This window comes from Balaenoptera physalus, assembly GCF_965194825.1.
Source record: "Balaenoptera physalus genome assembly, chromosome: 1".
Taxonomy (NCBI): Eukaryota; Metazoa; Chordata; class Mammalia; order Artiodactyla; family Balaenopteridae; genus Balaenoptera; species Balaenoptera physalus.
This window is the reverse complement of record NC_138882.1, coordinates 37537770-37565115: the sequence shown is the minus strand read 5'-3', so window position 1 is coordinate 37565115 and position 27346 is coordinate 37537770. Positions and strand designations below refer to the sequence as shown.

The following is a 27346-nucleotide window of genomic DNA, read 5'->3' as shown; positions in this document are numbered from 1 at the left end:
GCTGGGAGACTCTGACCCACAGGGCCCCTGTCCTCTGCCTCTCTGAGGCGGCCTCCCAAAGCCTGTGGAAGGGAGATTTATTCCTCCATTTCCGTGGCATCTTCCCTACCCCCTGGGTCAGTGGGAGTCATGGTAGCCTGGTCACCCACCACGTTTGATTAACCTTTGATCACACCCGTCCAGCACGTGGGGGTGGACACCTGTGGGGCTCTCTCTCCTCTCCATGAGCAGGAAGGAATGCCCCCCACCCCCGGAATACCCTCTGCCTAGTGGGCTAGAAACAGAGCCCACCACAGGGAGGATCCTGCAAGCTGAGGAAAGCTATCCATTTGCTGGAGAACCTAACGGGGTCAGAGGCAGCTCAGACCACCTGGAGGCAACCAGGCCCTTTGCCCACCACGAATCTCTTTTCACAACAAACTTTGAGAACAGCCTGTTTTCCCATTTCAGCTTCCTGCATAGTGTTTGCCTAATCCGTCTGTCCAAAATCCCTCTCCAAACACGAGGTTTCCTGCCCAGCACTGGCAATCAGAGAGCTAATTATCTGGGATTAGAAATGGGGTGGGGGGGCTCCCATTTAATTACAGGAAAAAATTAGCCCAACTGATGTGGGCAAAGCCACTGGGATTAGAATTGAAGTCCAGGTTTGAGAAGGCAGGTCAGTTTGGAAGGTGGGAGCACGCCGTGCTCCATCCCGGGCTCTTCTGCTCTTGGCTGTCTCTGGAGTCCGTGAGATGAGGGTAGGAGGGCTCCAAGAGATTCTCCCTTGGGGGTCGGGGAGAGAGATGCAAATGTGTGTTAGAGAGAGACAGGGAGAGAGGCAGAGAGACAGCAGAGAAAGACAAAGAGAGGTAATAGACATGCAGAGAAACTGGAACTGACAGGAGAAACACAAGGAAGAGAGGGAGAAAGAGATGGGCAAGTGGGAGGTGAACAGCAGGCATTTTGGGGACCAGCATTCTGTCCTGCAGTTGCTGTGGGCTAGCATTTCTGTCATGTTCCCTTTCAAGGGGGGAAGAACTGAAAGGCCGCACAGGCAGGCCTCCCTCCTGCCTTCTTTCTTTCCCTCTTCCCACTCCTTCTTCTGGTGCCCGGCATGCTGGCCCAATATTGCCACACACAGCACAGGTGACGAATGTAGGGGGACAAGGGTGGGGCGGGGAGCATGGACTCCATTGGGCTCCTAGTGACCTTGAGTCTCTTCTGTGGCCTGAAGATGGGGCTTCCTGCCAGTCCTTGCTTTCTTCTCCTAGGAGAAGAACCTCCTGGCTCAGAGAAGCATTCACTCATTACCTAATTCATTCATTCTTCCGTTTTACAAATAGGGAGCAGTATTATGGGCCAGATGCACAGTGATCTATGGGTTTTCATTAGCCCAGAAGAATGCAAATTGACCTCTGGCTCTAAGTTGTGAGTGAAAATCTCCTCATTTCTTCTCCCTCTTCCAAGACCTCACATACACTTAAACCATCCTGGGAATAGTCCAGAAACACACCCTGGCCAGCTCCTGCCCACAGAGGCAAAAGATATGAGCACACAGTGCAAAGACCTGAGAATATGTCAAGGGAACAGACAACAGAATGCAAATTTGTGCAGTACAGAGTATATGAGTGCATGAGCATAACTTCTTTCCAAGTAAGGAATTAGGTGACTTATGAAAGATTTGGCAAACATATGTAGTGAAAACCAGTATGGAACTAGAAAGTTCAAGCCATAAGAGGGGAGTGCAAATAAATATGCTAAGAATAAAGCCAATATAGGCACCAGCACCCAGCCTCAAATTTGGCCTGAGTATCCTGGCAGCCGAATCAAAAAGGGAAATGAGATGAACTAGAATTCTTAGTCTGCAATAGAAGTATACCTATTTTTTCAGGAGAAACAATTCCTGGGCATTACATAAATGATTTAATGATGTGAGCACTTGTACAGAAACCAGGACAAAATTTGACATCAAAATCAGAAGTCTCTTTTATATGGTAATTTCTTATATAAACTTCCACTAAAGTGCCAAGGCCGTGACATCCATGTAACAATTATCATTCAATGAATTACTCTCGTGGAGTAAACAACAATAAAAAGCAAGTAGATAAGGCCATTGAGGAAAGTGAAACTTGCTGGTTAAGCTTTTGTGGTCCAAGTTTGCGGCTTTCTGGAGCTCTAACTTGATTCAAGGATAGAATGCAATTTTTAAAGCAACCCCTTTGTGCTTGACACTCTGCTAAAAGTTGAATAAAATGAACTATATAGATTCAGCTTCTACATCTGGGAATTTATAATTTTTGTGGACACTTCTCTAGAGGCTCAGATAGCAGAATAAGAGCCTTAAAATGGTAGACAGTAAGATGTTAACATCATACACAGGCAAAGGTGAATGCATTTTGGGGAGGCATGCGGCTTAATAAAAGATTGTAGAATCAAACTGACCCAGGTTCCAAAATCTCTGTCTACCACTTACTGGCTATGTGATCTAAGGCAAGTTACCTGACCTCTCTGAGCCCCAGTTTCTTCATCAGTGAAACGGGTTTGGGGGATTAAAGTAGATATTTTGTGTAAGGTGCCTGGTGCCCCATCCAACATGTAGCATGTGCCCAATTAGTGGCAACTACACTCCATTCCAGGGTTACTGAAGAAGGTGACATTCCTAGTGTGGGGAGAGGAGCCATGAGCAAGGGAGGAGACTCAGGAGTTCTCTGGTCCTTGCCAGGGTTGCTGGGGACCCATCGCCCCTTCTGAGAAATCCCCGCAAAGCCATCAGCTTCCTAATGGTTGGGACTGTTCAGAGCAGTTCTGCAGATGCTCCAACCTAAGTGGTCTCCCAGGAAGCCCCAGAATTCTCTCCCTCTCTGCTCTGTTTCTATCACAACTTGACTGGGAAACCCATGACCCTCCTTTCCCTCGCCTGCTTTCGTTCCTCTTCAGAAATGCCCAGAACTTGGCCTTCCAGCAAAGGAAGGCCCATCTCTCCTTGTAAGGAAGGCCCATCCTTCCCCTTCCAGCCCTGTGGTCTCCCCATACCTCAGCCCTCAGGGGCCCCTCCTCTGCTCGTCATGGCGAGGTTCAGGTGTCAGGTAGGGTGAGGGGCACCACCTCCTGCTTCTCCTTGAGGCATCCTTGTCTAGACTGGATGCCAGCCAGTCCCAGGCAGCCTCTAAGTGACAGCAAAGTTGGGGGGGGGGGGAATGGGAAGCCACATGATGTTCCCCCGCCCACCCCGACCACACCTCCCTGACAGCCGGGCACCCAGAGCTCCCCTGAGCCACAGAGCTGGGCAGGAAGAGAGAGGCAGATCCAGAGCATTGCGGTGTTGAGCCAGGGGCCAGGCACACACCGGGCTGCTCCTTCGGACACATCCCTTTTGCCCAGCCTCTCTCCCTCTGCTTTTTTTTTTTTGCAGTTTCTCTGGTACTTTCCAGCTCATTGCCAAATTGTCAAAAGCTATGAGAGGCAAAGTGCTGTTCAGTTAATGATTCCAGTCCCTGGAGAGGTGGAGCGCTCTTTTAAGAGAAAAAAGTAGAGAGGAGTTGGGGGTGTGCGAGGGGCAGAGAGGGGGATGCTTCAGTACTTTAAACAAAAGCTAAGCTGCAGCTCCTTCTAGCTCTTTTTCAGGAACAGATTAGAAGTGGGGAGGTTTGCCCCGAGCGGCCTTCTCTCTGCGGGGAAAGGCCTGGAGCCTCCCCCTCACTTTTCTCTTTTTCACAAAGTAGGAAGGGGCTGAATCAGAACGCTGCCATCCTTTCGGGCCCAGTGGCCTCCACCCTCCACGTCCCCAGCATAGGTCCTGTGGAGACCCCAGCAAAACCATCCCTTCGCACTCAGGGAGGCTGCCTGCAAAAGCAGCCTGCACGCTCCCACAGTGCAAAGGGCCCCTGCTGCTCCTCCGCCCCCTCCACACCCCCTCCTCCTTCCCCAGCTGCTCCCTGGGAAAGGAGTGAGAGTAGGGGGTGACCGATGGTCCCAGTGGACCCCTGAAGAATTCCCTCCCTGCCCAGTTTTCCTCCTCAGTCTGGTCCCACCCAAGTCTATGGATCCAGAGCAAACCGGCCAAAAATTCTTCACCGCTGTGCAGCCCTTTCCAGCATTCCAAGTGCTTTCACGTTCCTTATCTAATCTGTTCTCACCACAGCCTTGTCGTGTAGGCTGTACTGTTTTTTACCAGTTTTGCAGATGAAGAAAGTGAGAATTAACTCCCTTGGCTGAATGCCCCTGTGTGGCCTCCACCCCCAGTGAGTTAAGACATCAGCCCTGACTGGACAGTCAACACCTCTCAGAAGGGAAGATGGAAGTGTGGGGCTTGAAAGATCTAGAAAGGAAACCGAAAAACCTCTGTAGAGGCTGCCCTCTTCATAGAGACGAGACCTGCGTGCCCTTTAATTTCCATCATCTCCAAGTGTGATCTGCCTTTGGGCGGGGCAGGGGGTATTTTTTAAGTTATTTTGATTCATATTGTCCCTAGAACAGTTCCCTGCCATCTTGATACCTCTCATCTGTTCACATCCTCAGACAAAAATTCTATCAGCTGAGAAAATGCAGCCGCACCTTGGGTGCCATGGTGTGTGGCTGCCCAGAGCCCAAGAGTTCATAGCATCCTGGTAGTGGGATCCTCTCAGGGGTCGGGAGGATGGGCAGGGACCGGAAAAGAGGAGCAGGGGCTGCACTTTGCTGAGCCTTGAGCCCACTGGATGTTCTGCTAATGCTCACAGAAAGGACGGTACAAGGTTTGCTCCGTACAAGGCTTCCCTCCTTCACTACCCGCCCCCAGTGAGCTCCTGGCACCTGCTGCACTGTTGTACCCAGGCACCAGCAGGGGCTCCGTGCTGGCACTGTGCCCAGCAGCTGTGGGGCGTCAACACAGGAGGGGGCAGGCATCGAGGAGAAGCAGGGGTCCGGCCAAAGAGAAGTTGGTGACCGGGAAGGGTCTCTGAGCAGCAACACCAGGGCGTGCAGCTAGAGTCCACGGCAGATCGAGCAGATGAGACAATCCTTGCTCACCAGCCCCACCCCATCACACCTTGATTAGAATGATCTGGCCCCAGAAGAATAGCAATGAATTAATTAGGGGTCTGTTGTCATGAAGCAGCTCATTATTAGAGTCTCTCTCCTGGGAGGGGAGATGGGGAAAGGTGTGAAGATGACAGCTATTCAAACAGAATCTTTTAAAGAGCTAGACCCTCCCTCAGCTGTCTGTTCTGCCCTTGGGCTCTGCCAGGAAGTCAGACACACCAAAGCCTACAGGGCTGCCCTGCACTGCACTGGCCACCCCAGATTTCAGGGGGTGGAGGCTTTCTGCCTCACTTCCCTTCCCTTCTCTGACCCTGTTTCTCAGACCCCAGCTCTGACCCCACCTTCATGATCTTAACTCTTGCTCTCCATCTGCCTTTGAGCCAGCAGAGCTCCAGCTTAGTGGCCCTGGAGTTCTTTTCAGAGCAGCACCTTGAGTGTTTATAGTACTTTCCTCCTAAGAACTCTTACCGGTCCAACGAGAGCCAAAAAGATCATTTCAACAGACACTAATGCATATAGTGTCTCCAGGTTCCAGAAGATTTGGTTGCAGGGGGCAGGGGGATGCATGGAACAAGATTCCCTCCTCTCCCCATTCTTTTCTAGAGATGGGAAAACAGAGGCCCAAGAGAGTTGAGTTCTGACTCCCTGCCTACCAGCTCTGTGACCTTGAGGAAGTTTCCTCACCCTTCTGTGCCTCAGGTTCTCATCTATAACATGGGATAATAGGGTTCTTGTGAGGATTAAGTGAGAAGTGTATAAAGCCCTTGGCATGGTACCTAACAATAATAGGGGTTAAATAAATGTGGGCTGTGACTTCTGTTCCACTCCTGCCTGGTTTCAGCAACAAGAATCCATCCATTCCATCAGCCTGTGTTATTGAGGTCCTGCTCTGTTCACAGTAGTACCCAGTACAGTGAGGCATATGGAGCTGCACAAAACATTGTGTCTGTTTTCTAGGGACTTACAATCTTGGGAAAGATAACTGCACGTGTTCACAAGTAACTGTGCCAAGAGTCACACTAGATACTGTCGGGGTTCAAAGGAAGGATCATTACAGGCTTCATGGAGGAGGTGGCATTTGGGTTGGGTCTTGAAGGATGATTAGGATCTAGCAGGTAAAATAAATTCTTAAGCAAAGGCGTAAAGACCAAGAACCTGGGGACATAATTGGAAAATGGTGAGAAGGCCGTGTTAGCTAGACCCCTGTATGCCAAATTGAGGCATGTGAATTTTTCTAAATTATCAATAGGGACAATTAAAGGTATTTTGTGTGTGTGCATGGATTCATGAAATGATTTCCTTTTTTTTCATCTTCCAAAAGTAGTGTATGTTCATCATAAAAAAAAATAAGAGACTGAGATAAGCGAGAGAGAAAACTACAAACACCTGAAATTTAAGGATTTTGCATACAGAAAAGGCAGGATCAAATAAGTGTTTTAAGAAGATTAATCTGGCAGTGTTTGGTAGAAGAGATTAGAGCAGGAATATGCTGGAAGCAAGGAAATTTCTCAGGTTATCTCAGTAACGCAGATAAGAGGCAATAAAGATTCAGACCTGGCCGGTTAGCAATGGGAAGAGAAATCCAGTGACATGGATGTGCTTCTCTCAGTTACCACGCATTTTCTGCACCGTGGTAGACACAGGCCACATGCGTTTTTTTTTTAAATAACGTTTCCTTTTAACATCTCAGGGGGTCTCCTGCATTCAGGCACAAGCTCAGTGTCAGATAGCTGTGCTCACAAACCTAGACCTCCCTTCCCATCCTTCCAGCCCAAAATGCCATCCTCAGCGTTAATGAAAGCAAGAGATTACTGTTCCAGATTATGAAGTGTGGCGCAATTTTAGGCCATTGAAAAGAATGAGTTAATTAAAGAGGGTAATAACCCTCTCCGGCGCTCCGCCCTTTGCTCTTTTTCCAGCTGCAGGTGGCCTTCTTTGTCACACGGGAGGACACAGCTATATGATCTATTTTGTTCCCCAGGAGTTATCTCCAGGGACACCCAGCACTTTTTAGATGTAATTTTTAGTCCCCGTGCAGGCATTGTCCTCTTGTTTGACTTAGGGAAAACCGAGGCCCCAGAGGGAGGCAGAGTGAAAGAGAGGAGTACAGACTTTGCAGTCAGGCAGCTGCAGCTTGGAGCCCTGCTCGGCTCCTTCCTGTGTGATCCTGCTCTAGATACTTTACGTTTCTTATTCTGTGAGATGGGAAGGCCTACTGCACAGAATTTTCAAGATTAGTCATGTTTGTATCTCCCACTTTTTGCACACTGGTTGTCATGCTCAATAGATTTTCCATAAATATGTTGAACTAATTGATAAAGGGAGATAAGTGATTCAAAGCCCTCTGTATGTCCAGTTCCAGGAAGTGCTAGTTTCCTTTGCCCCACCAGTTCCCGCTGGAAATTTTCCAAGGTAGTAGTTAACCTTGGGCGTATGTCAATATGCCTCATCTTCACTGCATCCTATTCCAGGGCTTGGTGAAGGCTGCGTTGCCTCCACTTGGACCCTAAAGGTTGCTTCTAAATCATTCGCAGTTCAAAAAGCCTAAGAGGTTAGATTCTATCCCGATACCGCCAGGGCATCCCCAGGCCGGTAAACTGGGTGTGATGCCTTGAATGGAGATTCCGAGAGTCCAACATTGCTAGAGTTTTGGGTAAACAGAGATTCCGATTTAGCAGGAGACACTCATTATTCTTTATGAATTCCTCCTGCTACCCTTCTGTGCTCCCCCCAACTCTGTGCACTCCTGGTGAATTATTGCTTTGCCGCTGCGTGATTTGATTTCATCTGAGGCTGCTTAATGCTTCTTCCATCCCTCGCTGTGTTTATCTTATTGTTTCCCAGAACAATCAAGTGTTTCCTCTGCCCCTGGCAGCTTCATCTTGTTCCCGGAGCCTCCTGACCTGCCCAAGTCTTGACTGGGAGCAGCCTTGAAAGGTGGGGCTGATCTACGGTGAGAGCCCTGTGCTCCAGAGCTGCCCCATGTCATTCAACTCTATAAGCTCTAGTCCCTTGTCCTGGGCCTTGGAGCTCCAAGCCCTCCCTAACAGAGCGAGAACCAAGAGATTGGATTCTGGTGCTTCTGGGACTTGATGTCACTCTCCCCTGAGTCGTAAAGGGAGAGGCCCCTGGGACAGCAGCTGGTGCCCTTGTAAAGTGCAGTTTGTCCTTCACCCCAAGAAGGTGTGAAGAGAGGCTGCTCCTCGGGGTTCTGTGGGCCGCTGGATGGTGATTGCTTGGTCATCTACCCCTGGCTGATGAGAAGCAAAGAAACCATGATTTAGAAGGGAATCCCACTCCAGCCAACCTCCCCAACCTAACCCCCGAACACTTACCTTGCTCAGAGTACATGCTCAATAAATATTCACCACATCCCCGGTCCTCATAAGCCAGAATTCTCAGACTGTCCCAAGATGCAGAAGTCCAGAGACAGGTGGTTCCTCTAGGGACCCCCTCCCTCCCTTCCAGGAGAAAGCCCACCATGGGCTGGCCTTCTGAAATCCAGGAGCGTCTAGCCCCGTGCCCTCCTCTGCTATCTCATCCACCCCCAGCTTAATATCTAGGGCAGATTCCTGACATGCACAGAAATAGAAATAATTGTACATGGAAATGTCAGTCTCCAGTGTCAAAGCCCCTGTGATTGGCCGACAACTCACTGGGGACCAGTGCTGGAAGCAGCTGCATGTGTGTGGGAGGACGTGTGTGTGCACGCACACAAAGGTGAGGGCGGCCAGAATTCTCAGAGTTTAGCGCACCTTGGTGACCTCCTTCCTTCTCGTGGACAGGAGGGGTCCTTGGCTCCCCTCTTCCTCATCTCTCTTGGCTCCGTGCAACCCACAGGCCAAGTTTTCCAGGCTCCTGTGTTCCTCTCCAATCATCCAAGCATTTAGGGGCAGGCTCCCAGCTGTCCTCCAGGGAGCTTCGGCCCACTTGACCGTGACTCTGCATGGATAATTAATATTTGCCCAGCTCAGGGGCTGAGAGGGGACATGAGCCAGAGGCACCCTGGAAGTCACTGCTGCTGCTTCTGTGTGTGTGTGTGTGTGTGTGTGTGTCTATGGATGCATGCACGTGTAGTGTGTGCAGGATAGAGGGAGGAAGAATCTCAGAGACTGACTTTACCAAAGACTTCAATCTATAAATAATTCGGGTCATGAAACTCTACAAAAATAAACTTCAGCATGAATCCTCGCCCTCGCAGCACTCAATGCACAGCTGCAGATACACTTGCTCATTAGCTCATTCCCAAGTTCAGTCTGAGCAGCACCAGGCCTTCTTCACCTTTCCCGTCTTTAAAGGTCTCGAAGTGTACACACACACACATATATATATACACATACACACACACACACACACACAAACACTCATAAGCCCAGAATCCTGAAGCCAGAGATAAAATCAAATAATAAAGGCCTCCTCCAAAGGGAATTCTAGGACACATGGTGACGAGAACTGCTGAAATTGTTGTTGAGCCCTCAATGACTACATGTCAAAAACTCACCCTCTCCAAATACTCAGGTCTGACAAACCAAGTTTCCAAGAAATCTGGGCTTGGACATAACAATAACACTTTTATATTTATATCACACTCTAAAGTTTCCAAAGAACTCACATTTCCTTCCCCTCCTGCTTTTCAGTTTAGGTATCACCTCCTCCAGGAAGCCCTCCCCTCAGTCCAGGTGAGGTGCTGCCCTGCCCTCCATGCTGGCCTCCCTGGGATCCCCATGCAAACCTCCTCTCACACGGGGTGGCCCAGGTGTGTGTGAGGACTGATTGGATTGTCTGTTTCCCCATTCCTGGGGCTTCCTAAGGGGATCCTTTCTCAAAGTGTCCCCAGCTCTTAGCACAGGCCTGGCTAATGGGAGGCATGTCCTGAATGAATATTGCACAGTACCGAAATTCAATGAATATTGGACAGTACCAAAATTCGCAGCTACAGAAACTATCACACAAACAAGTGAAGTGACTTGCCTGAAGTCACATAGCCAGTTAATGAGAAAGCTGGGATTAGATCCCGGCCCTGCAGACGCAAACCAGTGCCTCCCTCTGTGTGGTGATGTCTCTCAAATCAATCTATTTCCTACTGAGAAGCCCAAGAAGATTCCCAATTCTATTACTCTGCAGCAGCTCTTGCAAAAAAAAAAAAGATACTACTACTGCTGCTACTACTACTACTACTACTAATAATAATAATAATAATAAAGTGATGTTAGAGTGTCAAATCCCAAGTAAAAGCTCCATAATTTAGGACTAACTAGGGAAGAAATTGATGCATAAGAAAAAGAGTTTGGAGGGGCCTGCAGATAAGCTAGTTAATTGGATATGCTGATTTAAATTGGATAGTCAAATAAAGAGGCTGTCATTAATTTCTGTACAGACCTAGCTGTGATTTAAGGGAAAGCTACTACTAATAGGATTACTATTTCATTCTCATTTCAAAGAGGCCCCTCCCACCAGGAGGACCAGACAGTAAATCTCCCCTGGTTTTCACCTCACATCCTCCTGCCCCAGAGCCAGCCCTGATAAACTGCCTTTTAGCCTCCCAGCAGGTCCCCCCAAATTAGGCTCTGAGTTTATTGTTGCCTCTAGGAAGTAGGTGTTTGTCCCACTTTGGCCACTTCCTCTTTCTTTGGGGTCTGAAAGAACTAAAGAGAGTATTTGGACTCTCATCTGCCCATCTACTCTGTTCTCGGCTGCAGTGAACGGCTGTGTTCGCACATTATTATCTCTTAGGAGAGTCACAGAGTGGCTGAGAATCAGGCTTTATGTGGGAAACCCAATACTACCACCCTTTAGCTGTGTGATCTTGGGAAAGTCACGTAACTCTCCATGCCTCCAATTTCCCATCTGTACAATGGGAATAATAATAATGTTTACCTCATGGGTTCTTGTACAGGTTAAAATGAGTTCATTTTTGTTAAGTACTTTCAACAGCACCCAGCATACTGTAAAAGCAATAGAAGTGGTAGCTACTAAATTCTTTAGGCCAACAGGGCCCTTTGAAAATCCACCAAGATCATCCTCACTACCTTCAGGCAGGGCCACATTTAACCATGAAGCAAAAGAAGTCATCCCGTGTTCAGAACCCTCCTGAGAAAGAAGGTACAGTCTTCTGTGGTCACCCACTCTGTAGTCAGGGCTCCTCATGACAGGAATTCTTACTAGAGCTAGCCTAAATCTCCTTGCACAATGGTTTAGGCACATTGTGTCTTTTGCTCATCTTTGTAGAGACTGTCACCCTCCATTGTAGCACACTGCCCTTCTAATCCCACCTTCTGAGCTTTGTCCAAGCAAATTGACACCACTAGCTCTGCATGTCCGCTGAGGTCAAGCCCTCCCAGGAGAGGAGGAGCCCAAGTAGAAATATGGGTTGAAGTGACTGGCTTTCCCCTGTCTGCATCACCCCCCTCCTCTGACCCTTCTCCATGCTCCTCCTCTGCCTGGTTGGATGCCTGGCTGGGGCCTGTGCAACTTGGTCTCATAGTGCCCTTCTCTTGGATTGGATTCATGGCCTATTTCACTGTATTGTTGTCCTTGTGGTCATTGAAACCTGGTCCTGGAGACACAAGCTCAGAAGCTGAAGAGAACTCACTCTGTGGGACACCACAGAATAGACTCAATCTGTTGCATTTTAAAATCCCACTTTTGTTTGGGACTCTGTCACAGTCTCCACCACCACCCTGTGTCTGGCAAGGATGGAGGACAACATTGAACCTCAAAACTTCCCATCCAAGACAGAGAAAGATGGGGACTCGTGTGCTTGAATTACAGTAGGGCCCACCTTTGTCCCTCCTCAGTCACAGGGCGTTCTCTTCATCAGCCATGTGCTTTCCTCTGGACCACACCGGCTGGAGCTGGTGGGAGCCCCAGGTCCACCCCTGACTAGCTATGTCCATGAATGGAAGCGCTTGGATGAGATGGGCTCCAAAGCCCTACAGCTCCGGCAGTTTTCATAAGTCTGTGATTCTCCTGTGACAGACCCTGAGAAGATTGCTCCTTCCTGTCATTCAGAGAGGAAAACTGAGCCTTGGGGAGACGAGGTAACTGACCTAAAAGTGTACCATTAGGCAGAAATCAAGCCCAGACAAGAACACAGTCAGAGCAGAAACCCAGGAACCCTGAGTCCCACTGTGGTGTGTTGCCCGGAGGGAGCAAAGGGAATTAGGGAAGGGAAAGACCTCTGCTGCCCAGTTGGCCTCCCCTGCCTTCTGCCTGCCAGCCCTGCCCCCACCTCATTCCCTTTGACCCCCAGCCTCCTGGCCCCCTTCTCCATCTTCTCTGTCCTCCTGTTGGTATCTTGGAGAGCTGCACCAGCTCAAGGCAGATAGCATGGGATGAGGGAGTAAGTAGGGGTGCACAGACCTCTTAGGCAATACCGCTCTTCATTCCAGGGATTTAGACTGAATGAAATAGGATAGCTTAGTTCAGGTTCAGTACCAAGAACGTTTTCTGTTCTGGGTTAGTTTCAGCTCTGATGTCTGAGAGTTATGTAGGTTTGATTCTGGCTTCAACTGCTTTATTGAAAGATTGGGATTGTAGACAGAAAAAAAACAAACAAAAAAAAAAACTGTTTAGGTCTCTTATTCAGAAAAAAGTTAATGGCTGGGATTTGTCCTAACTGTGATGCAGCAGAGTATGTGATGATAAATTGTCTTTGGTTCAATTCAGCTGCAACCTGGCCATGGGTACCATCTAGTCCTGGGAACCACAAAGGGCCAGACATGGCTTTCCTCCTTCTAACTTTGTGTGCCCTGGCTCTTGGGGACGGGGCTGCTTCACCTGGCAGAGGGTTAACTGGCCTCCCCAGCCGGGGAGATCCTGGGCTGGCCCTGGCGTGGGAGGCTGGTTCCTCAGTTCCTGGGGCTGAGCCAGTGCCCGGAGGAGACTTAAACATCCTTGGAGAGGAGCAGCTGTCACAAGGAGGGTCGTGAGAAGCACTGGGACATTTCCCATTTGGAGGAGGAAGCAGAGCTTGAACTCTCCCATTTTATGGAGGTGGAATATTGAGGTTAAGTCAACCAGAAGTCATGACTATCACATCTCCCCCTACCTCCTGCAATAGCCCGAGAACTTTTGTGATTAACAGCTACTATATTTCTAGAAGGATCTCATGGAAAGTTTGGATTTGTCCATCTGAGAGAGAATGCTGCTCTGAAGGTTAAGGGGAACTATTTTAATTGTGGGGCATTTTCCCAGACTGAGACCCTGTTCTTCCCTCTGCTTGAATCCATCATGAGATTTGCTCCAGGGTGGAAGGCAGGAGCCTCAGCCCCACACCATCATTCCTGACCCCAGAGTCTTCCTCTGCCCTATGAGAATGAATTAAATGACCCCCTGACCCCTCCCCTGGAAGGAGGGGTTTTAGTGACAGTTGCCAAGGCAACAGCTTGGAACAGCAGGAAGCCACTAGCTAGACAGAAAAAAGGTCAAAAGAGGAGCTTAGGGGAGAAGGAGAGTCCAACCCACAGTGGGGAGTTACTGGGGTAGGAATGGCTGAGAGCAGAGTTTCTTCGGTTCCACTGAGGTCGCCTCCTCATCTTTAAGCCCAGAGCTCCCCAAGTCACCCATCAAAGCAGACAAGGAGAACCTGGTACCTCTGACTCTTGGCCCTGCTCCAGTGTTCCCACCCCTGGGGTCTAGGCCCAGCGCCTCAGGCAGGAAAGTGCTGTTTCTGCCACTAGGAACTCCAGAACCGCTGTGCCCAATCCCACAATGGGCTCGTGGTCTGCTTCTCACTCACTCCAATCCAGCCCAACTCTACAGACACAGACCACACCCTGGCTCAGGCCCCTCAAGTACACAGATTCTCAGGAGGGTAGAAAACTTTGAATAGAAGCACTGGTCCTACCCTCCCAACTCTGCAAGAAATAATGCTCTTGACCCTCTCTACTCAGCCAATAAAAACTAAACATGTATCCATTCATCCATCCTTGCGTGTTTATTGTGGCATCAGGCACCAAGCCTTGCCCTTGCAATGAGTAAGTCATGGTCCTTGCTCTCAGGAGCTCTCGGTGGGGTGGGAGAAATGGGCAGAGGGAAGAAGATGGTTAGAAGTCCAAGAGAGAAATCAAAGGGAATAGGAGGGAAAGACTTCATCTTAAAATTGTCCACTGAAAATTGTCTTTTGACCTCACTTTGATTTAGCACTAAAGAGCCCACGATACTTTATCAGTTGGTTCATAGTTCATGTCCTTTCAACGAGCATTTCTCAAGCATTCCCTTTTATCCATCACCAGCTGTGTTCCCAGCTCCATTCTAGTCCTCAGAGGCTAGTCCTCAGAGAAATAGAAAGCCTTCCTGCCTTCAAAATGTTGGCGGACTTACGCACATGTGAGGCAATTAGAGAACAATTTAAGTAGGTAGTCAATACGCGTTAGCTAGTACGTATACAATGAACAAGTCAATTGATTATAATCCCAGGACAAAATGTCTGGTGGATAAAAAGCCATCAGGGTGAGGAGCAATTAGTGTGGTGGAGAGATTGGGGAAGGCTTCATGGGGAAAGTGGGCTTGAGCTAGAGGGGGTTTAGTTGGACGGAGGACAAAGAAACAAGCCGGGGTTGGCAATATTGGTCAAGAGTCAGCTGCTGTGTTGGGAACAGGAAACCTAGTGGTGAGAGCACATTCAAACTATGGACTCCCTGCCATCACCTTTTTGTATGAGGTGCTGGTCCTTAGGGACCTCTCTCCACTGAAATTCCAAATTCTGTGTAGAGCTTAGTCTAGAGGAACACTTCTCAAACCCCCAGACTAGCAGCATCCAAATCAGCTGGGAATTGTTAGAAATGAAAATTCTCAGGCCTCATTCCCACTGAATCAGAAACCCTGGGGTGGGCCCAGAGGTGCATTCCCAATCCCTCCAGGTGGTTCTCAGGGCATGCTGGTTTGAAAACCACTGGGCTACAGTCAGTGCTTTTAGATGCTGGCCACTCACTAGATTCACCTGGGAAGCTTTGAAACCCAATGAAGATGCCAGGGCCCCAAGCACCGAGGTTCTGATGAATGGATCCAGCCATATTTTTTTTAAAACTCCCCAGATGACTCTAATGTATATCCAGGACTGAGAAGCACCATACTAATTGACCTCCAAGTCCCTTCTGACTTCTTATCCTGGGACGGGCTCTGAGACTGATTCTCAGATTTTTGTTCTCAGGGATTCCCGGCTCACCAAAATCTCCTGGTGGATTTGCACACATTCAGGGGATATGTTTGGGGTCAGAAAGACCTTTCTGAGATCCTAAAATCTTGAATCTCTTGATGACCAGCTCTCTGATGGTTTGTGTGCTGGTCCCACCATCCTCTCTTACTTGCCCGAGGCAAAAGCACTCTGTGCAGATGTTGATTCTCCTACCCCAAACACAAATAAGTGTGCACAAGCACACACTCTCACACACCCTCATCATGCAGTGCTATAAATATATGTACACACACACAAGAATAACCATATAGGGATATTCAGATCACACCTAAAAATATATACGCTCACACAAATAAACCCACCATCAGAAGTCCCAGACCAGCACACTCAGACTGCTTGGAAAAGGATTCCTCTTGGTGGAAGTTGGGCTGTTTGAATTAAGAAGCACCTCTGTCTTCCCTGTAACCTAGCCTGCTTCAGGGTAGCGCTTGGGCACAGGATGTAGGGATTATCTTCTATAAACTACCTGCAGGTAAACCCACAGGGGACCACTGAGTACAGATGCTGAGGATGCCCTTTTTTCTTTTGCAGATTCGAGCCGATGGTCCCCCCCATGGTGGGGTCCAATATGAGATGGTCTCCGTGCTCAAAGATGGGAGCCCCATCCTCCGGGACATGGCCTTCTCCATTGATCAGCGCTACCTATACATTATGTCTGAGAGACAAGTAAGTGCTGACACACATCCCTCCTTTCCAGAGCCCAGGAGCAGCAGATAACCAGTGACCTTTGTTCAGAAGCTATTCCATCGAACAAGAGAGACCCCTGGGCCTGCTGCTCAGGGGTCCTAGGAAGCTTTTGCAGGGAGTCAGAGAGAAGCAGTTGGGGCCAGCCACTTCCTGGAGCCTCTCTTTAGGCCATAGACCCTGTCTCAGCATGTGATGAACAGCCCCACAAGAACGGGCCAGACTGCACGAAGCAGCTTGGTGTGATTAGGAGGTAGATTTACTGCTCCCGGGCCCACAGAGTCTGCTGCTCAAGGGAGCCAAAGAGGTGTAAATAATCCAGGCCTCCAGGCTGGGAGAGATAGACCCAAGATAAGGCCCAGAAGGAGATAAAAATATTGGGCTGAGTCTTAGACTGATGCAGGGTAGAAGCTGGCCAGCTCTGGGAAGCTGCAGCTCTGCCTGCAGAGCTGGGGAGGCCTGAGAAATAGAATTCTGTCCTTTTCTGGGTAACACCTGAGTGGGTTCCCCACCCTCTTGGATGAAATGTTATTCCCTCGGGTTATATTTGATCTGAATATGTGGGAGCAGAGAGAAGGCAAATGCAGGGAGAGCCATGGTGAAGGACAAGAGAAGGACAAGGGAGTCCCCAAATCAGAGGAGGTGCAGAAAGCAAAGCTTAGACCTTAAGAAAGGCTGGCTCCTTCCATTCATTCAGTCAGCGGGTCAACAGTTAGTCAGCAGGACTGGTGATCTTGACATTGACCTGAACATGGTAAGTAAGATAAAGGACAAAAAAAAGGGAAAGGGCTGTGAATCTGTTTTGGTGCTGAGGACACTGACTTAGAGGCTAGACAAGGATGCGGCGCTGGAGGACCAGTGAGCTTTCTTAGGGTACCTCCCCACTCAGGTGTCATTCTCAAAATACTCTGCAAAGATTCCAGGTGTCTGTCATCAAGTTCACCCTGCCCAGAGTTCTCTTTCCCTCCTCCCTTTCTGTATGTGTGAATTCTGAATTGGGGACAAGGGATGAGTGGAAGGAGGAAGAGGTGAATGGGCACATGATGGCATAAGGGTAGAAGGGATGCAACTTTAACTTGAAAATTACTTCCTGAGAAGAGATGACACAAACCATATGCTAATTGTATGCAAATTACATCCAGATCCTCTTGAACCCACCTGTCTTTTTATCTTCTTTCATGTAGCCCCCATGGTTGAGGCATAAAGAAGTCCAGATGCAAACTTGTAACCCTAAAAAAAAAAATTACTGGGCATGTATTTATGGGGAACAATGTACTGGAAAAACAGCAAAATGAATGGGACTTGGTCACTACCCTTAAGTTGCTTACAGTCTAACAAGGAAATCTTTATCATCAGATTGGAGGCTATAAATGCTCTGCCTTTCCTTCCTATTTTTCTTTGTTTATAAGACAAAAGGTTATTTCTTAAACAAAACTGATAGGTGGGCACCATACAAAATCAAACAATACATACAGAAAAGGAAATAACAAGTTCCCAAACCCCACACCCCCAAATGTAACACCATGTTAACTAACATTTGGTGAACACCATTCCAGATGCTTCTGCAGAAATACCTACAGATAGAAGGGTGGGTGGGGAGATAGCTCCCTAGACCGGTGCATAAAAGGATGGTCACTGGGATCAAATAGACCTATGTTAACATGATATTTTCAAAAGATGTTATGTATGGCCGAGGACCAGGCTGGTAACTCTGGATAAAAATTCTTTCTTGGGTTCTCTGAACCCCATGAAGTAGAAAAGCAGAAACAGCAAATAGAAGTGACCAGTGAGACCTCAGTGGAACTGAGAAGATGCCAAGGCACATATTTGGGCTGCATATCTTTTAGTCAAGTGAGATGCTTTCTGAAATTGAATTCAAAACGTGGCCAAAGAGGAGGGCTGGAGGCTGATAAGTGGCCTTCAGGGAATACAATGACCTCTTGAAACCATATCGGATGTCGTCTCTGAGAGCATCAGCTCTGGCTAAACCAAGTGTCTGCATAGCTTATTTCTAAATAATCCCTCCTTTGGTCTCATCTTCTGCATCTGCTGCTTGGTTCCTGTCAGTTGGCACCAAACAGAAGGGCTCAGTAGTAGCCAGTCATGCTGAGCAGATATAGGAAGAATTTGGGTTTAATGCCATGGGGCTCTCTTGAATCAGGTGAGATATTAGTCAAGGGAGGTCCCTATGCCCGGTGGAGCCGTGATCAGCGGGCAGAGTCGGAGGCGGACTGGTGGTGGAGCTCAGAGGCCTGTTACTTGGAGAGCCGCAGGCCATGTGGCAGTAGGTAGCCTGGTGATTTCACCAGGGGCTGGGTCCAGGGATGAGGGCCAAGAACACCTCAGGAGGGCCATCTGTCTGAGGCTGAGCAGCCAAGAGTACCGGGTGTTCACAGACAGCTCGGACCTCTTAAAGGAAACCGTTGAATGTGTGGCAAGAGAACAGTCAATGGAAATAAAGTCAAATGACGTGGGTTCTAGTTCAGCTTTTGCTCTAACTGAGGTCCGAAGCTCTCAACATTTTATAACCGGGTGGCCTTAGACAAGTCACGTCACCTCAGTATGTCTCCCAGGGGTCGATGTGAGGCTTGGCTGAGACAGCAAGAGGGCAATTCCTTTCACGCCACCTCACACACCGTGAATACTCATCGTTCAGATTCCTCACGGCCTGTCCCAGCTCTCAGCCTTTGCGATCCCATTACTCAGGAGGGTGGTGACCGTGGGTGGTGACTAGGAGGAAGCTAAGTGTCGGCACACCCAGCAGGCCTCAGGCCGAGCCAGGAGGCCTATATTCTAGTCCTGGCCTACCTCTAACCAGCTGGCTGACCTAGACCCTGAACTTCTCAGGGACTCAGTTTCCTCAGCTTGAAGGGTGGAGATAATAAATCGAACTCTCTAGAGGCTCTTTCAGACCTTAAGGAGACCTGTCTAAGGTCTTGGGACCAGGACTCTTCTCCGTCTCCAGAAGACAACCCCAAAAGCGCAGGAAACAGCCTTGAGGTTAGACCAAAAGAAGTTTCTGAACGAGTTTTATGAGTCCATGCGTGCCCATATGAACTCCTTTCCCGAAGGGTAAACCCTGCAGTGAGGGTAGAAACGCTGGCGGCTATGGATACGCAGATTCCTGTTTTGAGGCAGTCATTTAACAATTTGGAGTTCCCTAAAAGACCTAAGACCTTATAAGACATCGTGGGAATGGGGTTTCCCACCGCCTCACTTTCCAGTAAATCTCTGGGCAGCCTTCTCTCACACCTGCCTTCACCATGTCCCCAGCTCTTGTCTCCCTGTTCCCCTCCCCCTCCCCCAAATCATGGCACCTATTGTATCCTTGATGCCACAAGAGAGTAGAAGCAAGTCTCTGGCCTCCAGTTTTGCCTAGACAGGTTTTCATCTCCCCATAGAGCTAGAACAATCCAATATAGGCTCATGTGCGCTCTCTCTCTTTCTCTCTCTCTTTCTCTTAGTTAATTAAATGTAATTAAGAAATAAGACTAGTAAGAAGTGTTGGGTCGTTAGTGCCACTGCCTTACAAGTCGATGTTAATGTACTGTTAATAGATCCAACGCCGGCCAGTCCCAGGGGAACAATTGGGAACCAATTCCCCGATCCTACTAATTGCCCAGGTGCTCCATGGATAGGATGCCTGCCTCTTCCCTAGAAAGTCCACCCCAGCTTCCTCAACAGCGAATCGACCGGCAGATGTTATGGGAGGGAATTCAAGTCGCTCCCATATCCTCAGTGTCTAATGGAAGTCAGACGGTGGGACCAGGGAAAATCAGGCAACGAGCCAAGTGAAAAAGCAAGTCACAAGATGAAAAGAAACTTGATAGCCCCAGGTTCCACCCAACTTGTCAGCCTGGCCACTCTGAGAAAGGGAATCTAACTCTGTACTCAGGGTAGATGGGAAAAATGTATGCGGATGGAAGCAATTATTCTATTTTATACTTTAATTAGTTTGAATTAGCAGAGGGAATAGAGGCATAAAATGATCTAGCGAAGGGTGAAATGGAAAAAGGGAGTCACAGTGGAGAATGGCTCCATGTAGGCTGGAAAGGGCCTTGGGAACAGCAGAAAGGCTTGTAATGCGTGTGTGCGTGTGTGTGTGTTTAGGGTGGGTGAGGACATGGATTGCTGCTGTCTATTTCGAGGCCTGGAGAGGCAAGGTAGCATAGTGGTTAAGAGTGGGAGCATGGGAGTCAGACCGCCTTGCACACAATCTGTCACCACTTATTAGGCATATGGCCTTGAGAATGTTATTTCACCTCTCTACACCTCGGTTTCTTCATCTGTATAGTGGGCCTAATAATGGTGACTGTTGTGAGGATCGAGAGACTATATATAAATTACCTAGCACTGTGTCTGACACACAGGCAGTGCTTTCAATAAGTGGTAATGATTATTGTCATTATCGTATTGTCATTCGTAGTATTATTAGAACTTCTGAGACCCCAGAGAGGGCTAGAAGCATCTCCACTATAAATCACGGCTGAGACAGAGATCCCAGTCTCAGGCAAACACCTCCAACCTGACGTTCCTGCTGCTCCCTCCCAAGGGACACCTCAGAAGCCTCTGGCCTGGCCTAATGACAGCATCCGGCTGAGTCGCTCATAATCTGCTATTTATTTTTAAAATCCAGGAATGTGCCCAGCAGACTAAACAGTCCTGGTCCCCTTGATACAGGCGAAGGCAGCCCTGGGCTCATGTGTGAGGCCCAGGAGGCCAGTATTCCAGGCATCTGTGGAGAGAAGGGAGGGGGACCCTGAGCCCTGGTCATCCCCCAAGCCTCCAGGCCCCTGTCTGGCTGCATGTGTGGACACTGGGCCAGAAAGGGGCTATCCCTGGGGCTTTCCATGTCTGGCCTCACCAAGTAGGTAAGCAAGCCTCAAGCTCATTGCAGTAGATGGGGCTGCCATTCTCCAAGTTGTGGACGCTCAGACCCCACTTCTGAATGCCCATATGTATGTCAGTTATCGGCACACATTCTGGTCATTTATTGCTATGTAACAAACCACTTCAAAACTGAGGGGCATAAAACAACCACTTTCACATGCTCACAAACTATGTAAAAGTCAGGAGTTCAGACAGGGTGCACCGAAGAGGGCTTTTCTCTTTTCTGCAACATCGGGATTGGAGCCTCTGCTGGGATGACATGGATGGGCTGAGGTGACTGGAATGATTAGGGCTAGAATGATCTGGAAGCACGTCCTCTCACATGTCTGGCAGCTGGGAACTAGAAGGCTGGGATCAGCTGGGACTGTCGGCCAGGGTACCTTAGACAAGGCCTCTCCCTGTGTCTTGGGCTTCCTCACAGCATGGTGACCTCAAGATGGTCAGACATCCTGAGCATGGCAGCTCATGGCAGACATGGCCGCTCAGGGCTCCAAGAGTGAGTATTCCCACAAATAAGGTACAAATGTTATTGCCTTTTTTTACGACTTAGCCTTAGAAGTCATATTCCTTCTGTCTTCTACCTGACTCTTCACCTCTCTACTGCCCATCACCCCAGGTGATTCTGATGGGTGTGGCCCATGACCATGCTTCGAGAAACAAGGCACAGGGAAGGTAAATACATGGTTTCCTGTCTCCCAGGTTATGAACCATAGAGCATCAGAGCTGGTAAGGACTTCAAAGCTCACCCATCCTGACCCCAGATGGGAAGTATGAGGCCCATAGGGCATGGAGCAGGCTAGCGGCCGTTTCAGCCTTGCACAACACCCAACACCTAAGACCACAGTCACCAGAACTGGTTTGATTTCCCTGAACTCACAGGGAAGTGCCAGTAGTAGCTTTAAAGCTTGCTGTTGATGGACTGAAGGTTGTGTTAAGTCCTAAATGAGACCCACATCAAAGGTGGCTCTGAAAGTGCTTCTGGGAAGCCTTTGAGGGAATCCATCAGGAACAGGGACACACTGCCTGGAAATTGCCCAGACGATGGCATGTGATTTTAAGGGCTGTCCCGGGCAGTCTTCCTGTGCAATGTTGCATCAGTCCACTCGGAAGATGGTCCTGCTGGATGATCCGCCGTCTCATGCAGGGCAATGGGACTTTACCCCCACGGATGACAGGAAAGTAACTTTTTAATCACCCCCATCTTAAGTAATTTCAGAGAGTTGAGGCAAGAAGAACTTTGGCCTGGAGTTATTAGCAATCAGAATTATTTGGAAAGATTATGAAGCTATCCTTCTCTGAAGGTCTCAAGTGCAGGAGAGACCCCCCTACCCTCCAGCTCCTTGCACTAGTTTAAGACCCTGCATGGGGTGGGGAGAGGGCTCGAAGGACACAGACCAGATGCCTCTAGCATGCCACCCTAGCAGTGTCCAGCCAGCTTCACTAGAGAACGAATTTTGGTGTCCTTGGTTTGGGGGAGGGCCTGTCAACTATAAACCTGGACCTAGGGCCAAAAATAAGAAGCATTTTCAAAGGACCTATTGTGACGTAAGGGCAGTAAGTCTCTCACCTGTGACCAAAGCCACTGAACTGCCAAGCCCCTAGGCATCTAAAGACTTGGGGAAGGGGAAGGGGAAGAAAAAACTCTGGGGAGCCATACTTCCAGATGTCCCCTGCTCATTTATTTTGACATCTCAGACTATTATTTTGATTGTGCACATTTGTTTAGTCCTGGCGATAAGGCTTCCCAGGGTGGAGGCAGAGCGTGCCAAGGTGTATTTTTACAAGGCGGTCGAAGTCTCAGTAACAGGAGCTCTCCCTTCTGCCTGAGCTGGGAGGCCTGGGCTGAGCCACAGGGGGGAGAGAATTTGAGGAGGCAGGGGCTGGAGCAGAGCCTGAGGGACTTTGGGGAGAATTACAGAGTTTGCGGATTAGAAAAGTGAGGATAAGCGAATTTCTGCTGTACTTTTGTTTTCAAATGTGTCACTTTCAATCCAAGGCTTTGATGCACATGTGTTTCTGGTTAAGGACCTCAGTGTGGCCCAGGAGCTGAGTGCGCATCTCAGTGCCTTTCCCAAAGGAGGAGGGGAATCCTGCCTCGTGGAGGAGGGGGTTCAGGGACTGGTGACCCCCACCCCAAGCCTGGATTTGATTTTTTCCCTCTTTCTTTCCCCCCATTTCAAATATCAGGGAACAAAGAAGCTGACACGGAGCTGATTCCCTGGCTATTAAAATTCTCATTGGAGCATTTTTTATAAATATTTTCATATGAGGGAAAGGAAATGCAAACCCACCCTATTAATCAGACGCTTGGCTTGTTGTATTTAAGAGAGAAAACTCCAGCCTCTTATTTTAAAATCCTTTGGTTTGGAAAGAAATGATTGAACACAATGCCCAGGCTGAGAGAACTGGTGCCTAAAAAACTCATTTCTCTACATGGGCAGGCGGGCTGGAGACTCTTTCTCTAATCCTTGGCAAGGGATGCGATTTCTCTTTCTAGGTAGGATTGCTGAATGCTGACACTCTGATTGCCCAGAATGACATGCCTAGGACCAAAAGATGAGAAATCACTATACCTCAGTACTGGAAGGAAACCCCACTTATTTTAAAGATGAGGAAAATGATGCCCAGAGAGGGGAGTCACTTCCTAGATCATGTTCTGAATTACCAGAAGAGCCAGAATTAATCCTAATTAACCTAGCCCAGCCCAGCATTCTTCTCCCAACTTGACAACAGCTTCACTCAGCACAGGCAAGATACAAAACTGGTTGTGTTAAAAGATTTTCAATTAAAAAACATTAGAACAACCTGAGCCCAAGGGAGTCCCTGAAGATGTTCCCAAGGGTCAAATTAAAATAGGGAAAGATTTGCATCTCATTTGCATACACAGACTCATTTATTCAACAGACCGTCAAGTGTCTACCATGTATAATGCATAGAGCTGTCCACTGACAGGTTATTTGCATATGCAGATATAGACAGGGCAGTCTTTCTAAGTAATATTCCAGCAAAAGATCTTATAAATAGGGTTGCCCTGAAGATAGGTACTGTCTTGATTTCTTTCTGATCTTTACAATGCAACAACAGCACTGTTAAATGTGCTTTTATAGAAAGATAAATAAAATATAATCCCTGCCCTCAGGGAGGCCACATTCTGGTGGGGAAGAACGATGTATAGATAAATTACAATATAGAGTGAGCAGTGCTATAGCAGAGATATACAATGTGCTCCGTGACAGAAGTAACTCATACTAATCATGAAGAGCCCTGTCCTTGTCCCTCCATACTTGGGGTCACTCAGAGGATGCACCCTCTCTCTGACACATCAATCCAGAGCTGGTAGAGCTTCAGAGACTGTCTAGTGAAAGGCAGTCCTTCCTTTTATAGATGAGGACAGGAGACCTGAGGGAGGAGTAACTCTTGAGACCTTGAGATGGGAGTATCTACCAAGCCAGAGTGTGAAGAAGAAGATAGTGGTTGATGATGGGCAGTTTCCTGGCCACCATGACGAGCATGGGCTCTAGAGCCTGCCTGCCAGCCTGCCTAGGTTCAAGTCCTGTTTCCACCACTTACTGCTGTGTGACCTTAGGCAAGTTGCCTCACCTCTCTGTGCTTCACTTTCCTCACCTATAAAATGGGAATAATTATGACATCTGCTTGAGGATTAAATTAAATGAATTAATACGTTAAAAAGCACTCTGAAAAGTTACCTGGCACATATTACCTGCTTAATAAATGTTAGTAGTAGTAATCATATTTTTATGGTTGTGCCCCCATGCATAATCTCCAGGCCAAGCCCTGCAAATCATGCTCCACGTATAGCCACACCTAGAAGAGAAACTTAACCACCCTGCCTTGCCTCTCAGCTCTACATAATTTAAGATGTGTTGAAATCTAACTAACATTTAGGTCGTGTTTTTTTCTTCTTTTAGTTTGCAAACATGACCTCAGCTAATACAACAATCTCCTGGGATAAGTAGTATTGTCCTTGCCTTTCCTTTTTACAGATAATAAAACTGAAATTCAATCTGGCTAAGTAATTTGCCCGGGGCCACCAGGCTGGCCAGCAGCAGGGCTAGGATTCCCCCCAACTTCTGAAGCCCAAGCCTTGTTACACGCCTTCCTGAGACGGCGCCCCCTGGCTGCCGCGTGAGTGCAGAAGGCCCGCCCCTCCTGCTCCCCTCTCCACCTGCAGCTCTCAAGGCTCCAGACCAGTTCAGACTCACATCTCACTTCACACCCTCAAGGACACTGGAGCAGTGCACTGTTTTGTTTAGCAAATCAATAAAGGCAAGTGAGCCCTGCCCGGGCCTGACATGTCCAGTCACAGGACATGTCTCTGATGGTCAGAGTGGAGGCCGAGAGGGCACCCGCCCCAGGAAGCTGCGGTTTATCCTGTGCCGCAGGTCAGGGCCCTCGCAAGCATCTCAGCTCCTTATGGCAACCTTGAAAGACAGGTATTATCACCCTTGTGTGACACGAGAGGAAGTCAAGGGTGGCAAGGTTTAGCGACCAGAGCAAGGCTGGTCACAGCCTAGGAGGCAGAGCCAGAGCAGAGGTGCAGGTCCCTGTGCTTGCAAAGCTCCTGCCCCGCCTGCCATCCCCACGCCCCCCAACCAAGGAGGCCCGTTCAAGGCTCCCAGTGGGTGATGTCAGGACTCCCCTGCACTCTCTACCACCATCCGCAGCTCGGCCTGTCTGGCAGAGGAACACCTTTGCAAGGGGGGCAGGTGTAGGACACGTGAGAGGCATTGCACGAAGCCGATTCAGCCTCTTAAGTGCAACTTCAAGTGTGAACCAGTCAAACAGGTATAGGCTCCCTCGCTGGCCCTACCCAGAGGTTCTTGGGCTCTAGAAGGCCTTCTGTGTTGCCATCTTGAGTCTCATCCAGCCAATGCGGGGGCCCCATAGTTATGCCCCAGAATCCCGCAGCCTGCTTTTTAGCTCCTTACCAGAGCTCTCCCTCACGCTCCCCAAGTTGAGTTTCTGTAATTGAATGTGTTTTATTTAGACCGTAACATTTAGTGCCACTTTGTATTTCCAATTAGGCTTCAGTCAGACGCCGAGAGTCTGATTCGTTTTGTTGTTTTGATCAACACAAAAGATGGCAACATCAGAGGAGCCGTCGTGAAAAGTTATTTCCATCCACTGATGACTAGGACAGTTGCTGTGATGTGAAGATGCAGCTTTGGAGGTGCCAAGAGATGCACCGGCTGTTAGGGAAGGGGGAGGGAGGAGAGGGGAGTCAGCGAACCCTTGGAAAGAAGCACGATTTAAGGTTCTGAGGTTCACGGCCCATACTACAGGGTCTCCCCCAGAGAGAGGAGGGAGGTGGGTGCTGGGCGTTAGGCAACTTGAGGCTCCTTACTGCAAGGGCGGGGCTCCTGGTGCCCATGCGAGAGCGCCTTTTCTCCAGAGCGGTTCCTTGAACACCGAGTTCCCATGACGTGGGAAGCTGATCACTAGTGGATTTCTGCAGAGAAAAGTCTCTGAGCTCCTCAGCCAGAAATGACCCCCATACTGGTTTACAGAAATATTGGAGAGAGGGTTTCCTCACTGCCCGTGACTTCTGACCAGCCGCTCACACATGCTGCCTGTCAGACACGTTTTCTCTCTGGAGCTGGTCCAAGGGACAAAATTTAGAATCCAACTTTGAGCTGCCAGGGAGTCGGAGGGGGTGAAGCGGGTGGCGGGATGTCAGAGGGATGATAGGAGAGTGACGGGGGAGTGGTAAGTTCGGATCCTGCCTTCTGTTAATCATCGAAGGGTCTCACGACTGCATCTGAGTTAAGGCCAACTGGAGCCTCAGTTTCTCCATTGATAAAATGTATTTGAATGTCCCCTGCGGCCGTGACATTTGGTACATTCTTTGTGGCCCTGAATACGGTTCAAGCAGCGTCTAAGTGCCCAGCCCCGGGAGGCTGACCTGGATATGGGGCTGTGTGTGCTTGTGAGACAGGGGTGCATGGGTATAAGTGAGTGAGAATAAGCATTGCTCTGTGTTCTGGGGTGTGGAAGGGTAACTACACTAACACGGCTCTTCCGTGCAACAGGGCAGGGTTGTGCTCGCTGCGGGAGAAGCCATCCGTGCTCCTTCTCCTCGGGGCTTGCTGTTTTCAGAAAAATGTTTTGCATTTTTCCAGCTGGCCCTTTGATCTTGCCGTAGCCTGCCCAGCTCAGGAACCCAGTGTCTCAGCCACAGTCTTACTTCATAGTGTGCATGCCGCACAGTTAAATTCCTCGAGCCTCCGCCACTCTGCCTGGAGTAACCTTCCTCACTCCCTCTCCTGGTTATCCCCCCCTCCCCACCTCCGCCAACAGGTTGGGGTTTGAAATTTGTACCAGGTGCAGGGAGAACTGGCTGTGTCATCAGCGGTTGGTGGCTTAGCAAACAGTCTGGGTTCAGTCTCCATCCCTCAAGTAATGTTTAATGATGAGAAGGGGGAGATGGTCAGAGATGAGAGTCAGGCGGAAGGAAGACTGGAAAAAGAAAAATGGACACAGCCAAGAACGATGTCTTAGTTAGCCACTCAGCCACCAAGTAATTCATCAACAACCTTTGAGGTCCTATTGTGC

General features: G+C 48.9%; 1 protein-coding gene across 1 annotated transcript in view; it reads left to right on the top strand.

Moving 5' to 3' along the window:
- PLXNA2 (plexin A2) overlaps positions 1-27346 on the top strand; it is a 214045-nt gene that overhangs the window by 80568 nt on the left and 106131 nt on the right. The window contains exon 4 of the mRNA XM_082434450.1: positions 15731-15865. Coding sequence (XP_082290576.1) covers positions 15731-15865 — 135 coding nt within the window. The remainder of the gene's footprint in view (positions 1-15730; positions 15866-27346) is intronic.